Source organism: Thunnus thynnus, chromosome 10 (genome assembly GCF_963924715.1).
Source record: "Thunnus thynnus chromosome 10, fThuThy2.1, whole genome shotgun sequence".
In the NCBI taxonomy this organism is placed as follows: Eukaryota; Metazoa; Chordata; class Actinopteri; order Scombriformes; family Scombridae; genus Thunnus; species Thunnus thynnus.
In genome coordinates, this window is record NC_089526.1 from 20,271,339 (window position 1) to 20,287,082 (window position 15,744).

The following is a 15,744-nucleotide window of genomic DNA, read 5'->3' on the forward strand; positions in this document are numbered from 1 at the left end:
TCTGCAACTACTCTGCAATCAATGACCTGTCTTACCTTCTGTGTACAGAGGGTAATACTGTATGTTCGGAGAGTTTTAATTGAACTTCCAAAGTGGTAACACGTGGCTCCAGCGACACCTGGTGGCAGGGTCAGTTTGTCCCTGTGAGGAGCTAAACCTGGTTACAAATGGATCCAGGAGCCCTTGGATACATTTATTGTAGTGGTCTAAATGTACATCCCAGATGTTAAAAGAAATACATTTTGCATACAGAGAAACAATACTTTATGATTTCAGTAAGGAAAACACATTGTTGCAGCTGCAGAATGAAGACCAAAAAGAATTTACATACCAAGACAAAATACACATGAAGATTGCAAAAAATAACCAAAAAAAAAAACATTATATATACAAGAATAGACACCCTTTAGGAGAGAATTTTATCAAACAATAGAAATATCCAAGCACAGGAATATATCCATGAAATATTGATGATTTGGGGGGAATGTGCAGATTATAGAGACCAGATCATCCAGAACTGAACATAAAAGTTCAGGATTGTTATGTTTATAGTGATCCGTATATATACATGAATAAAATAAACCATTCAGAATAGATACTGAACTGAAACTGGAACGATACTCTCTAACTCTAACATATACTGTAGCCTATTGAAAGTGAAACACATCTAAGTTAACTGGTATTTTTTTTTATCTCCCATAAAATATAATATCATAAAGCAATAGAAAAATATGTGTAATATATGAAGGTGAAAACATCCAAAAGGCCTGTCAATCATCCTGGGAATAATATCAGATTTCAATCCGGTGTTTTAAATTGTGTTCTCACTCTTTTCTGTACACCTGGTTCACAGATTTGCAGTGATGGAATGTAACCCAGTAACTAAGCACTGTCATTAAGTACACTTTTTAAGGTACATTTTAGGTACCTTTTACTCTCTTCTCTCCCTCCTTTAGCTCTATCCCACAACATTTCAGAGGGAAATTAAGTATTGTACTCCTTTACATTGATTTGACAGCTATAGTTAATTCATTTGCAGATTTTAATACAACAAATGAGCTTATAAAATATATTACATTGTTATACAGCATTTTATAATAATATCTTATTATATATGACAGATATAAAGTACAGCAATATGCTACTTACATGTTAATACATCAACAATAATAATCCAATAATGTGCAACAATATGTAATTCAACTCTGACAGAAGATATTCTGCAGCTTATTATTGCTTTTACTTTTGTACATTTTGCTAATCAGAATTATTTTTATTGTCAAATAGGTTTGCATATACAAGGACTTTGCTTTGGTGTTGTGGCGCATAACAGTCAAAATATACATAAAATTAAGTAATCATAAATAAAATAAAAAAGAAAGAAATTTACAATTAAAAATATTTCAAATATATTCTAAGTGAGAAGAGCTTCTACAGCATTAAATTTTAAATTGAACAGAATGAGATGAAATATACTAAATATTGACCAGGAGTAAACAGTATATGCAGTGTGCATTTAATAATAATAATACAAGTACTTTTACTTCTGTACATTTTGCTGATGATGCTTGTACTTTTACTTAAAGATCCCCTCCAGACATGTGTGAAGAGACATAAAAAATTACTCTGATTGGAACAATATTGTCTGTCTGATTTGGCTTTTCCACAAAAAGGGTATAATTACCACATTAAAATCCTTAAAATGGCATCTACTTCTTCTCCCTCATTAAACATTACAGAGTCTATAAATATGCAAATATATTTAATTTCAAAAGTTTAACCACTTCACCCAAGATGTCTCCTATTTCACTGTAAGTCCATTCTCATTGTATGTTCAATGGAGGCTTCAAGTTTCCACATCACCAGGATGCAAAATTAACTTTTTTGTCCACTAGCCAAATGGCTAGTGAATGTTCACACTTTACCGGCCACTCAATAGATTACCATTGTTTTTTTAGCTGGTGAGTAAAGCACTTGCATATTTTGGCTGGTGGCTGGTGCATATTTTTTGCCCTGCACATTAAACTTGTATAAGTTTAATATTGGACCAGGATTTGCCTCCAAACCATTTGTAAAGTCACAAATCATGCTGGTAGGTCTGCCCCTTAGAATCAGATTTTCAGTGAGCACAGAAAAACTTTCCACTTTCTGCAGATTAGTGTGAAAACAGCCTTCTAGTGTTAAACTCTGCACATACATCATTCTGCACAGCGAAGCTCAAACATCAGTATCAAATGAGCACTTTCTCCACTCCTGCGTGTTTTTAGTGCTGCTGTCTCTTTAAGGAGGCGGGAGGTTCCATAGAACGTGCTGTCTCGAGCGTGGCGCGTGCGTGTCTGAAGACCGGGAACAGGCTGTGTGTGCACCAGTGCACGTTCACTTTTAGCCGGACTACAAACTTCTACATATCACAGGTTAGTGAATTATCAGCCTTCAAACGGCCTAACTGGAAAAGATGAGCAACAATAAACAGATTTGTAAGCGATGTGTGCGCAGTTCATTCAATAAACTGTCGTATTATAGTTCATTCATTCCCGAATGTCGTGCTAATGCTATTGAGCTAGCTAGCTCTGGCTCTAACTAACTGCTAACACCGGCTACGTGATAACAGCGTGTATTTTCCAGGTCGCACTGCTACTGTATTAGTAGCTGAGTGTGTCACCTTGTTTTTGTTATCTAAAATGGTATTAAAACTGAGCCATCCACAGCTAACGTTAAATAACTTCGCTATGTAAGTCAATGTTAGCAGGGACACATGCGCAGCACCGACGTTAGATCACGCTGCTTATTTTGAACTATGCATCTGTGTTAAATGTTCAAGCTCTGACAGCACTTTCCATACATGTCCTTACGAAAGGTTGGTATTTATCACACTATCTGAGTGCGTCTTTGTGAGTTGAGTGTGACAGTTGTAAAAATGAAAGGACTTATTATTCTGCGGGCGTTAACTTTATGCCAACAGGGGAGCAGAAGCGCAGCTAACACAGCTGTCTGTGGGGTAAAAACGTGACTGCCAGCCACTGACACGACTCTGACAGCTGCTACTGGTTAATGTTACCACCAAACTAAAGACTAATTGTGTCTGTCCGTTCATAGGGGTTTGTTGTTAGCCAGTAAGCTCGTGACTTATTTTAAAATATCAATATTAACATGGAGATGAACCTCTCATTCAATATTCAGAGCCTAACATAACATCCAGTGGTTTCAGGTGTGCAGTAGAGAGACCGTTGTGGACGTTTTCATGTCAACCCTGTGTTCATGAAACCACTCTTGAATTTATTACATTTTATATCATTTTTCTTCCTCATTAAGTTGAGTACCAGACACTAAAGTACATGCTAAATGTCAGCTACAGACCCAGGTACTTATTAAGGAGACATTTAGGCCTTTGGTAGTATATCATGAACTGAACACATCAGTTGGTGCATTAGTTAAGCTCATTCATACCACACCTGTCACAGTTTGTTTTCTGTGTTTTTATCTTCATTATTCACTGAAGAATCATCATAATTTAGAGTTTTTTTTTTCAAGAACGGCTGCTATGAACTGATCAACAAATCCTCACATTTCAAAATCCATAACGAGCGCCAGTTAATGAGTGAAATATTGAAGTAGATCAATTTTCCATTGATCGACTAATTGTTTTAGCCCTGTCTGTTTTGTTTGTGTGCTTCTTCAACAATAGTACTCACCTTTTGGTCTTACCTGGTAAAACACAGGTATACAGATGGAAAGACTGGTAAAGCCAACTGAAATGCAGTGTTTTTCTTGCTGTGACATGTCATATGACAATGCAGAGCTGTCATTGGATCCAATAGCTATCCACACCTCAGTCATGTTTGCTCAGTTTGTACCAGACTTTATTTTTTAAGCATCCTATGATTTTCTCCAAATGTAAACCTTTCATCATGTAAGAAGTAAGGTGAAGCATGGCTGGCCGACCATATCAGATATGTGATATTTTTTCACTATCCATCCTTTCCATCTTGTGTCTTTGTCCACTGGCGCTGGATGTATTAATTGTCAGACATTTAGCAACAATTACTGCTAATGTGAACAAGCTGTGCAGCTGCATTTGCAAATGTGATTGAACTGCTCATAATGAACGCCCTTCTCATGTAGTGTTTGCTGTTTGTTTTTTTTCACCAGCTGTACAGCTCAGTGACCTTCACCCATAGTAGGTTATTAAAATCTTACACCAGTCTCCTCTGTGTCTTTCCCAAAGTCGTCAAGTGTTGCTGTCATGCCCACTAAAAAGGCCGCCACCAAGAGAAAGTCTGATGTTGTTGTGGAGGATGATAAGGACTCCAAGAAAGTCAAAGGTAAGTGACTGGCCTTTTCACAACAGGATTGCTAATGGCAACCAGAGTTGACTGGACCCATGTCTCTGTACACTGACAACAAAACAATCTCATTTTTTGTGGGCTTTTTATATGTAGTTAACCTGCTAGCCTGGCTGAAAGGTCACAATAGTAGTAGTATTAGTATCACTCTTCACATGCTGTGGTCAAGTTTGGCTTTGTATGACTAATAATGGCAAAGATCAAATACTGTCCTTTGGTATAAATTTGTTTGTGCCTGTACCAGTTTCCCACAGGAGCCATGGCAGAGAGGCAGGTCAGGTTCTTGTTCTGGGCCAGGGTGATGTTGGACAGTTGGGTTTAGGTGAAGACATCATTGAGAGGAAGAAACCTGCGCTTGTGTCCCTGCCAGAGAAAATCGTGCAAGTGGTAGCTGGTGGCATGCACACTGTGTGCCTTAGTGACACTGGACATGTAAGTGAACATCCGTCTTATTTAAATAAATAATTAAGATTGCATTGCTAATTCCTTACTAACATTTTAACTGAGGGTCTTTTAGTTTCCCATAGAAACAAATATGTTGTTTTTGTTTTTTAGGTCTACACGTTTGGCTGTAACGACGAAGGGGCCCTTGGTCGGGACACAACAGAGGAGGGGTCTGAGATGGTTCCAGGGAAGGTGACACTGGAGGAGAAGGTGGTCCAGGTGTCGGCAGGAGACAGCCACACAGCCGCACTCACAGAGGACGGAACAGTGTACATGTGGGGCTCCTTCAGGGTTAGTTGACTGCTGTTATCACTTATGTCTGTGCTTGGAAGTGTGCATGTTTGTGTGTGAGAGAGATACAAGTAGTAAACTAGTGATTTTTGTATCTTTTTGTTAATCCTCTCTACCCACAAAGATTCAAAAGCATATTTCAACCTTGCACCTTCCCCTGACCATGACCATCACAAACGCACAGTATGGGTAGTTTGGACCACAACATTTTAAAGACATTTGCTTTCAGGATGGATACAAGTCATTTATCAGCTAGTTGACACTAGTCAGAAAATCCACCGTTATGCACCTAATCTGTAGTGACACCCTATCTGTATATAATCATTTAAATTATTCCACATTAAAATAGTGATAAAGCAACATTCAATAATCAAAGCACCATCATATATCATGCATGACATTGTAACACTGACCTCATCCCTTCTCCTCATGTGCAGGTTTTCTTCCTATTTATCTTATTTGATATAAATCTCTGCTCATCACTGCCCAAAGATTCCTGCCATCTCCCAGCTACATTTCTCCATATGAATTATTTTCATTCTTCTCAATTTATTCTGTTTTGGCGGTATTGTCTGTCTCATTTCCTGTTAGCCACATTTGAGCTCATTTGGAACCAACATAAAATTAAGTTATATGCTGTTCAGAATTCTTCGTGACTGGAGCTCGAGCAAATGACAGAATATCCTGCCGACTATTTGATTTGAACACTTTAAAGCTCATCAGCACAGAGCTCGAGTGGGAACTCATTAATACTTTCCAGGGTTTGTCCATCTCTACTCAGTACTGTGTCAACAATATTGCAATAACCTTTAGACATCTGGTTACATATTCAAACACATCCATTGAACTGGCTGGCACTGTGGAACTCATTATATGTGCTGTATTTCAACAAATCAAGATATTCTCTTTGATTATGATTACTGTTTGCAATAACACAAAGTTAATTATATAAAAAATCTCCATATGTTCTGATTTCATTTTTGTTTTCCACCCGATTCAAGCTTGGCCTTAAGCCTGCCCATCACAAGCAAAGCTGAATTTCACTTTTTGTTCATCTTTCACAGGGTTAGGTTTGGTTTCCGATGCCAAACCTCCCTCCCTAACCTGCAGTGCAGAAAATTAGGATATTCTAACAGAATAGAAAAGGGAAAAACAAACAATCAACTCAAGAAAACTGAATATTTCTGCTCCCTTAATTTCACTTTGACAACAAGCTTGTATCTCCACTGAGAGATTCCTGTATTCTCCACCTTTTCACTTCGTCAATACTTTCATTGTCATGCCCACATAATGCGTCCACCCTCCTCTTTTCCATAGAGCTCCATCAACTGCAAACAGCTCAAGCACAATAGATCGACCATTATGGAGAACCGTAAATGACTGATATAACCATGTCCATTACACTTTCATTTGATTCCTCTTCTTGATTTGAGGTCAGCAGATTCATTTCCTGTAATAACGTGTCTCCTAATAATCCTGCCATTATTCTAGCACACCAGACTCTCTCCATCATCACCTCTTTAATTATCAAACCATCTCTCTAAAATAATAATAATAATAATATCTCTAAAATGCCACCTCCCCAAAGAACTTGACCCGTAGTTTTAAATAATCACTCTGGATTATAATCATTTCTTGGTCGTCCACACTTCAATTACTGCAGTATAAACTCTTGATCGTGACTCATTACAGAACGCCATGTGTGGGAAGTCTCCTCATTAATGAAAGTGGCGCATCCTGCTCCTCCCGTCTTATCCTGCTGCAACACTCCATACCCATAACAAGAAATCTAGATTTAGTGTGAAACCGTGTTTTCTTTACACAGATGATTTACGGTTACACTGATAAATGTCGACCATCTAATGAAATACATATTGGTTTGTTACTCAACTGATCTTTTAGGTTATCAACATTTCTCATGTTGATCCAGTGAATCTGAGGTGATGCTGCTGACAGCAAATGAATTTCAGTTTTAGATTCCCCGCCTGAGCTCTTGAACTTTTTCTCATGATCTCTGTAATTGCTGCCTTTTGGGGCCAAATGACCAAATCTCACAGTTGTAGCATTTTAAAGGCTTGGGGACAAGATGTTCTTCACACTTTGACCTATTAAAATAGAAATTCAGCCATAGTCTGATCTTTCGTAATGCCAATCTTCATTCTTTTCATCTCTCAGCACTTATCACTCCTCCTGCTAGATTACTCATCATTTTTTAATAATTAATACTCAATGGCACACTGGCAATTACATCTCTATTACCTCTGCCTACCTTCTGCACTCCCACTTGATTTTTAACAATGCAGAAACCAAATGAAACACTCAACATAACCTCTGTTTTGAAAAGCTTCTTATAAATTATGTTTTTATTATCCCAGATCTGTTTATAATTCAGATGTGTCTTTGTCATTGTGGCATCATAATCCCAACATATCCCATCCCATTTGTTAAACTGGGTTGCCAGGTGCATTTTTGCCTTTTAGCACACTTTTTTTTTTTTTTTTGGTGGGGTGACACTGTCAAGTAGACAGACCCAATGACACTTTCAAAGAAATGAATGGTGTATGAATGCATATAATTTACATTATATTATGAACACCAACTACATTGCATTGCAAAGACAAAGTACCCTGAATGCAAACTTCCATCATGTGTGCACAAATGCATAACTGAAAATATTTTGAACCATGTTCAGTGGGCATCAAAATATGCATAAATGAGATACATTTCATAACAAAATAGTGATACTTGGTGTCTGAGTAATGAAAAGTATGTGCAAACACTGTACTGCTTGACCTAGTTCTGGTCTGGTTAATGGATGTCAAGCAAAACAAATAGAATAAGAGAGGATAACAAAATGTACATATGAGGAGCTGAACATCAGGGCCACTTACTCTGATGAAGTTATTCAAGTACAGTCAAACTGAAAAAGTCAATTGCAGTTTTTCCAATTTTAATTTTCAGGTATCATATCAAACATATCAGGCTGGTAACCAAAATGGTGATATTTACAGCCATGCTACACTACTCATAACCCAAAACATGAGCATTGCATATCTGTCGGTTCAACCATTAATATGCTGGCCCTTCGTTTCCAGGATAACAATGGTGTCATCGGTCTACTGGAGCCCATGAAAACATCTACTGTTCCACTCAAAGTCCCCATGACGGAGCCTGTTGTGAAAATTGCATCAGGTAAGAAAAAGTTCACTTCAGTGCTAAATGTTTTTATTTGTATTCTGTATAATAATTTTTAACAATGTTTAATTTTCATGAATCTTCGACCAGGTAACGACCACCTCATACTGGTGACACTGGAGGGAAACCTCTACTCGCTGGGCTGTGCAGAGCAGGGGCAGCTGGGGAGAGTTCCTGAGCATTTTTCAAACAGAGGAGGCAGGAAAGGCCTCGGTAAGTAACAAAAGCCCAGAGCATCAACACATTACTCTCTGATGTGGGATTACATTAACAATAGTGTAATTTACATTACTGTGGTCTCTGGCTGAGTCTGTATCCTGTGATTTCAGGCCGGTTGCTGATACCTCAGATTGTAAAAGTCAGAGGGAAGGTTCACTTCTTAGACGCCTTCTGCGGGGCGTACTGCACCTTCGCTTTGTCAAAAGAGGGACATGTGTATGGATTTGGTCTCTCCAACTATCACCAGCTGGGTTAGTAGGCTCCAGTCCTTAAATAATGTGAATTAACCTCACATGAGTCAGTTGTTCACAATCTGCTCTGAGCTAGTTGCATCAGACATTATGAGGTTGTTTTTTGTGTCCTAACAACTCATTTTTTTCATCTGTCCAGGTACCAAAAGCACCAATATGTGTTTTGTCCCAGTAAAACTGACTTGCTTCAAGAACTCAACCACTTCCTGGGTTGACTTCTCTGGAGGACAGCATCACACTGTCTGCCTCGATGCTGAAGGTAAACTGTGACTGTTGACCATATGTGATCCAGATTTACACTGTGTTTCTACATTAGTAATACATTTCTTGTAAGACTACACAGGTAATATACTGCTGATGTAAGAAATCATGTTTTAGAACTACAAATAGATTTAAAATAAATACAACTACTACAGTATATTACCCATGTTTTACAAGCATGGCTTGTAATAAGTAATTTAAAACTAAAAGTAATTTAAAATGTTAAATGTATAGAGGGAAAAAAATCAGTAGTGTTTGGATGGAAAGCTGTTCCATAAATAAGAGAAACTAAGGAGTTTTATCTCAAGTACTGACGAGGCAAACGATAAGAGTCTCTTTTTTTTTTTTTTCTTATCTTTTTAGGGCAGGTTTACAGTCTGGGCAGAGCAGAGTACGGTCGTCTTGGTCTGGGTCAAGGGGCTGAAGAGAAGAGTGAGCCCACACCTGTGATGGGGATGGAGCCGGCCAGTGGAGTGACATGTGGGGCGTCTGTCAGCTACGCTGTCACCAGAGAAGGTGAGTAACAACAACTTCTGGGTCTGTTTCACAAGAATGTTATATTGCTGGCTTTTTAAGGCGATTAACTGCAACAAGTCCTCATACCTAAATTAAGTAATAGGTCCTCTGACAATGTTTTCTGATTGGCCACCAGGGTTGCCATTATGTTTAAAGAAATGCAACATTGACTTTTGATAGGAGATTGGACAAGAACAGTCTTCATATGCAGCCTGACCTTCGTACTCTCTAATACGTTTTATGACAGTAAAACAGCAGCTTGCATCTTCTGGCTTCACTATTTACAGAGGAACATCATTATTCACTCAAATGCAAGAGTTTTTTTTATCAGGAAAACACAATCATGGGATTTTTGAAGCATAATTGGATGTACAGTAAATATCCCATATTACGGTAACTTCTCATACTGCCAGCTGTATTACTTTATTTTTTCCACATTGTGTTTCTAATGTTTGCAATGAGCTAAGTGAGTAAAAAATGATGCACAGTCCACTTACTGCTGCCCCGTGCTCACTCCAGGATCCGTGTACGCCTGGGGAATGGGCACCAACCTGCAGCTTGGCACAGGAGAGGAAGATGATGAGTGGGGCCCTGTGAAGATGACAGGCAAGCAGCTGGAGAACCGTGCAGTACTGATGGCGTCCAGTGGAGGGCAGCACACGGCTCTTTTGGTCAAAGACAAACAGGAGAGCTGATAGCCCTCTCTGGCAGAGAATGATGGGGGAGCTTTTGATCTGTTTCAAGGTGGGGCCTTGTTCACGTTGCCTAAAAACGGGGAGGGGGTGAATCTACATGTGACTTCCTGTGCTGAGCCGAGGGAGTGCGAGAGGTGCAGGGCAGAGGGGGAGAAGTGAGGTTTTAGCCCCTTTTACGAGAACTCTTCTCTCGCTGATGTGGGGAAAAATGTTCACTGATGTTTTCAGTAGATCATGACAAATGAGAGACTATTTTTTTAAATCTAGTTTTTTGATGTTCCCTTTGAATTCTTTTCAATAAAAGTCATTAGTATGACTGTAAGACAGTGTATGTGATGTTTGTGAATGTGGCTGTTTACATGTACGTAAAGCAAACGAGAGTAAAAGGCCTTTTAATGATTTCCCCAAACCAGAGACTTTTTAACATGTTTTTTCTTTAGAGCAATAATTCCATTGACCTTGGTTCAGACAGGACATTTACACCTAAGTGAGTTCAATATGTGAGACTACTGTTCGTTTTATTGAGGGCACACGGAGCTGTTTGTGACTATTGGACTATTTGGTAACATGTCATACTGTATCCTGCATTTTGTTGCTTTTTCTGTCTGAAAATAAAGATAAAATTTTAACTTTTTATGCCTTTTCTTATGTTACATAGCAACTATTTTAGTAGTTGTGATTTTTTTTGTTGTTGTTATTGGGGTTTTTTTGTTTTTTTTTTAAGGAAAATGACTTTTGCTGGTTGCATGCGTCCTTTCCGATGTGAGGACTTGTTGCCATTCTTTGTCATATGATCATAAACTGTATATCTGTGGGTTTTGGCCTGTTTGTCAGACAAAACAAGCCATCTGAATGTCGCTTTTGGCTCAGGGAAATTGTGATGAACATTTTAGACTCTTTCCAACATTTTATAGACAATTTATTGATGCAACCAAATATTTGGTAGCTTAATCAACATTATGTGCATGCTCGTAAAGGGGAAAATTCACCCTAAAACATTTCAACGAGGATTTGACAGTTTAATTCGCTCTGGAAGACTGGTTTACAAATGACAAGTTCAACAAAAACATCATTTTATCTAACCTACCAGTAACCAACCTAATAAAAGGTTTCATCATTTAGACCATACTTATTTTTGATATATCCGTTATTGAAAATATGGGCACATTTTACAGTTCATAATTTTAAATGCATTTCAGAAACGCTTAAAGGGATAAATGAAGGTTCAGTCTCCTGCTTATTTAACAGATGAAGGTTTATTTGTGCTTTATCACAGTTGCTGCAGGGAAGGAGTGAAACGGCATTGTTGCATTTCAGTCCTTTCTGGTTATCTGTGTCCTTCATCTTCGAAATAGAACGAATGCAATTCATTTAGCCAATAGTACTGGGTATTATCACTTCCACAGACGACATGTCATCTCAAGCCATTGAAAAAGGGGCTGCTTTTCTAGCAGGAGTACAGCTGCCCAACAGTTGCACACTAGTTGCTTTATGTCTCATATGGATGCAAACAACACATTCCATATGCACGTAGTCATGAATATAAATCAGAAACACTTAAGGATGCAAATGATGGTACAAGTGCATACATCAAAGCTGCGTGTTTTTGTGTTAAATGTGGGCTGAAATGCGCTTGGTCCTTGTCTCATCTTGCTTTCATCTGACCAAAAGGACCTGATGATGAAGTGTAAGGGCTGAGTCCTGTGAAAAGCCCTCATGGCAAAAAGCTACTCAAAAAGCTTTGAAATGCTAAAGTATCTTTCATAAGCAGTTAATTGCTCAGAGTAAACCTCTTCCCTTTTTTGTTTTGCATAGCTGCTTGTTGTGAGACAAACAAGAAATGTCAGGGATAAATTTGGAAGTTCTGCTGCTCGGTAATGGTTTTACAGTAGCTGTAAGAGTCTTAAAACAACTGTTTCCAATGCTTGTGTTCTGCCGCTGGGTGTTAACTCTTCTGTTTCTGTATAAAACATATCTGTAATGGTTCAACGTATTAAAAGAAATGCAGCTTTATCACACCTGGCATGTGTTCTACAAATTTTTTTTTAAAAAATTCAATGCACATTGTTCTGCCAAAAACATGAGGTGACATTTTTTCTTTATATATTGTATTAACACTTATGTAAGGTGTGAAGGTATCAGACCTACCACACTGCAGTACACAACACACTATTTCATAACAGTTATCTTCCACATTTTCTACCTTGAAAGAAAACCATGTCGTGTTTTGGCAATGACTCAACAGCACACTGTGATTCATGGATACTTTCTCTGATAGGTAGCATTTTTCAGATGAAACATTTTCCCTACTGAAATGTTTCTTTTGTCCAGTAATGAGCGGTTACACTGTCAGACACCAAACTGAGTCAAATACTCAGTCGTGTTGATATGCAGGGTGGTTTCTTGGGAATGATGACACTGATTAAATGACCTTTAGTCATGCACCCATAAATTTTTTAATCCCCTGCTGTGCTGGAATTTTTAATTTTAAATCAACTGAAGTCTGAATTGTTTTGGACAATTTTATGAACCTCATTAAATTCCTTAAAACTGTTCAAACGTAGCTGTTGCATCACTCCTGGATTTTCAAAAAAAATAAGCAGAATGGTTTTGAGACAACAACAAAGACTTTGCAGATGTACAGGTAAATGGGACTGACTTAAGCCAGGCAGTTAAGAGAGGCTTTTAAAAGCAGACAGCTTCCACATGCAGGAACATTCAAAATCGGATAATGCTCCAAAACCCAGAAACCTTCTCATAACATTTCCCGCACAAAGAGAGACATTCATACAGGAATTCGGCAGTGACATCCTGTGATTAATTCCTTTCAGTCATAGAAAGTATAACAAGGTTTTCATAATGCATGCGGATTCTAATCTTCCTCTCGTTAAACTAATCACAGAGGAGGCCGAGGAGTCTCAGGCACCTGCACCGCCACACATTCACTCTAACAATGGAGGGAGCCAAATTAATCACAGCAATTGGCTGCTTCACTTAGAGCTGTACATAAGATTTTTTATATTCTGTTTTTTTTGGCAACACTGTCTATAACAGGCTGCATGCATTCATGATTAGCAGCATCATGCCATTACAATTACAACCTCACAATATAACAAATTTTGCATCATTTAGCTCTGTCTTGATTGGGATGTGGCGGCCCTCGAGTCATCCTGCTGTTTTTATAATTAACTTGTCATTTCAAATTATATTGAGTGCTTTTCCTCAAGTATGCATTAATCAAGACATCCAAAGTTTTGTGATGATTGAAATGCTCTTGGAGAGGCTTTGCTATGAGTTGTTTTCATGAAGTGGTCCATTGTAGTGGAAACCTGTTGAATATGGCACAGCAGGCAGCTGTTTTCCAAGCCACTCCCGTCTTACTCTTGTTTCTCTCTCACACACTCAGGAAATGCGCCAATTTTGGATAAAATACTTTTAAATTAATGTGCAGACGGGAAGTTTAAGATGTAGAGCAAAAGAGAGCGAAAGAAAGCAAGCAAATATGGTGTCAAACACATCAGCATGTATTTGATTTGCCATTTTCTATCATTACCGTGTGTGTGTGTGTATACCAGATATTCCTCACATTGTGGGGACTTAAATCTGTGTACACAGTCACTTTTGGGGACTCGCCGCCCTTTTGGGGACAAAAGCAAGTCCCCATAACGTAAATTAGGTTTAGGTTTAAGATTAAGGTAAGGTTAGGGTTAGGCATGAATTGGTTAGGGTTAGGGTTTGGGTCGGGCTATCAATAATAAATGGAAGTCAATGCAATGTCCCGACAAGGATAGCTGCACAAACTAGTTAACTAGTTAATTGGGGACAGCTTGTCCAATTGGGGACAAAAGCCATCTCCCCAATTGGGAAGATGATGGGTTAAGGTTTAAGGTTAGGATAAGTATGGTCAGGGTATCTCTCCAGGAATATATTTATATAATAATATATAATAATATATAATATATATTTATATAATGTCCTCAGAAGTGATCATGATCACATGTGTGTGTGTGTGTGTGTGTGTGTGTGTGTGTGTGTGTGTGTGTGTGTGTGTGTGTGTGTGTGTGTTGGGTGGCCATGTCCCCAATTGGTAAAACATTGATTTTTGCATCAGTGGTTAAGGTAAAGGTTAGGTTTAGGAAAGTAGTGCTTGTAGTTAAGGTTAGGGTTAGTCAACTCAACCCACTCTTTTCTTTCACCTCATAGGTCAGGAAGCACTTTGAGGACAGCGTAGTTGCAGTTGCAAATAACATACACTATATGGAGGCTCATCACATCACATCTTACAAACCCCTCAGGTACATTAATATGACATGATCATGAAGAAATCACATTATTTGTGTCAATGCTGTCACTTATCCTGTCTCTTTACTGTGCAGATTCTGCAAGTAGAAAGATTAGGATCTGGCTCAGTAGCTTTGTAGCTGTTTTTTCATAAAGCATGAAGTGCTGCTGCAACAACAACAACAACAACAACAACAACAACAACAAATCCCCCATGTTGTTATTAATGTATTAAGTGATGTATTAACTGCTAAATGTATAAAGTACTCAACTGTTGCCATGGCAGAGTAGGTGTTTGGCATCAGCCTCTTGAAAGCTCTAATGGGAGAACAGATTACTCTGAGAAAACACGCATTTCTCTGAGTATGTGCACAGGAAACAAAATAGGGTATTATTAGCCACTGAATATGTCTTGCTGTTAAGCCGCTGGTGCTCCATTGCCTGCGGACCATATTGTAATTACTGGAGATTGCTTTGATAGATGGGATTTCTCGTCCAGCGGGCCGAGGGCTTCTTGTGAACCCCTCCGCTGAGGACCCACAGCTGTGCAGAAACTTGTGAGAGGGGCCAATCTCTCAATCTGATGCATGTTTGCAGATCTATTATGGTGACTAGATGACAACAGGCCTGTTAATGAAGTGCCAAGGTAGGTGACTCATCCTTTTTAATGGACCTTTCTTGTTATTTACTTGACATTTACACGTCATATTGATTCTGAGCTAATTGCTCACAGAGTTCCACCTAAACTGTGATCACATATGTCACCTTTATGGATGGCAGCAGACTTGTAAAACAGAATATCTGATGTATAGCCGATGCAAAGGGCTGGATCACGTGAAGGAAGTGGGTTGGCCAGCCCAGATTCTAATGACTCTCAGCTGGCAGATGGCACCCAGTTTGAATCCCTGTCTCAGCTCCCCAGCAGGGAATACTCACGAATTTGCAGCCATATGAAACATCCAGTAAAACTGCATGGAGATTTCTGCACTTCTGGCATTACGTAAACACCTCAGGCAACTAGGAGGTCTGATCCATCTTACAGCAGGCATCTACAGTACCACACAAATCCATCAACAGAATCTCTGCGTTATCATTATCTCAATAACTGATTCCATTTGGGTGTATTTTATCTATCTTAAGGGTTAAGGCTGGCTATTCTAAATATTTTTCTTATTGTCAACAAATCTCATGTGCAGAGTCAAACAAACAGTAACATCATCCTACTAACAACTATTATGTGTGTATCCA

The 15,744-nt window shown here is 38.7% G+C and overlaps 1 protein-coding gene across 1 annotated transcript; it reads left to right on the forward strand.

The window, feature by feature from the left end:
* Window positions 1-2,267: 2,267 nt before the first annotated feature.
* On the forward strand, window positions 2,268-10,844 carry rcc1 (regulator of chromosome condensation 1). The gene is made up of 10 exons (XM_067601985.1): window positions 2,268-2,414; window positions 4,226-4,322; window positions 4,588-4,775; window positions 4,899-5,078; window positions 8,174-8,270; window positions 8,364-8,486; window positions 8,603-8,743; window positions 8,883-9,002; window positions 9,368-9,520; window positions 10,040-10,844. The coding sequence occupies exons 2-10, from the start codon at window positions 4,244-4,246 to the stop codon at window positions 10,213-10,215; spliced, it is 1,257 nt and encodes a 418-aa protein (XP_067458086.1). The 5' UTR covers window positions 2,268-2,414; window positions 4,226-4,243; the 3' UTR covers window positions 10,216-10,844.
* Window positions 10,845-15,744: the final 4,900 nt, after the last annotated feature.

Excerpts from the sequence above, each read along its gene's own strand:
- rcc1 (XM_067601985.1), top strand. The coding sequence starts at position 4,244 with ATGCCCACTAAAAAGGCCGCCACCAAGAGAAAGTCTGATGTTGTTGTG. Across the intron at positions 8,487-8,602 it reads AGGAGGCAGGAAAGGCCTCG|GCCGGTTGCTGATACCTCAG; the intron begins GTAAGTAACAAA and ends CTGTGATTTCAG. Across the intron at positions 9,521-10,039 it reads CTACGCTGTCACCAGAGAAG|GATCCGTGTACGCCTGGGGA; the intron begins GTGAGTAACAAC and ends TGCTCACTCCAG.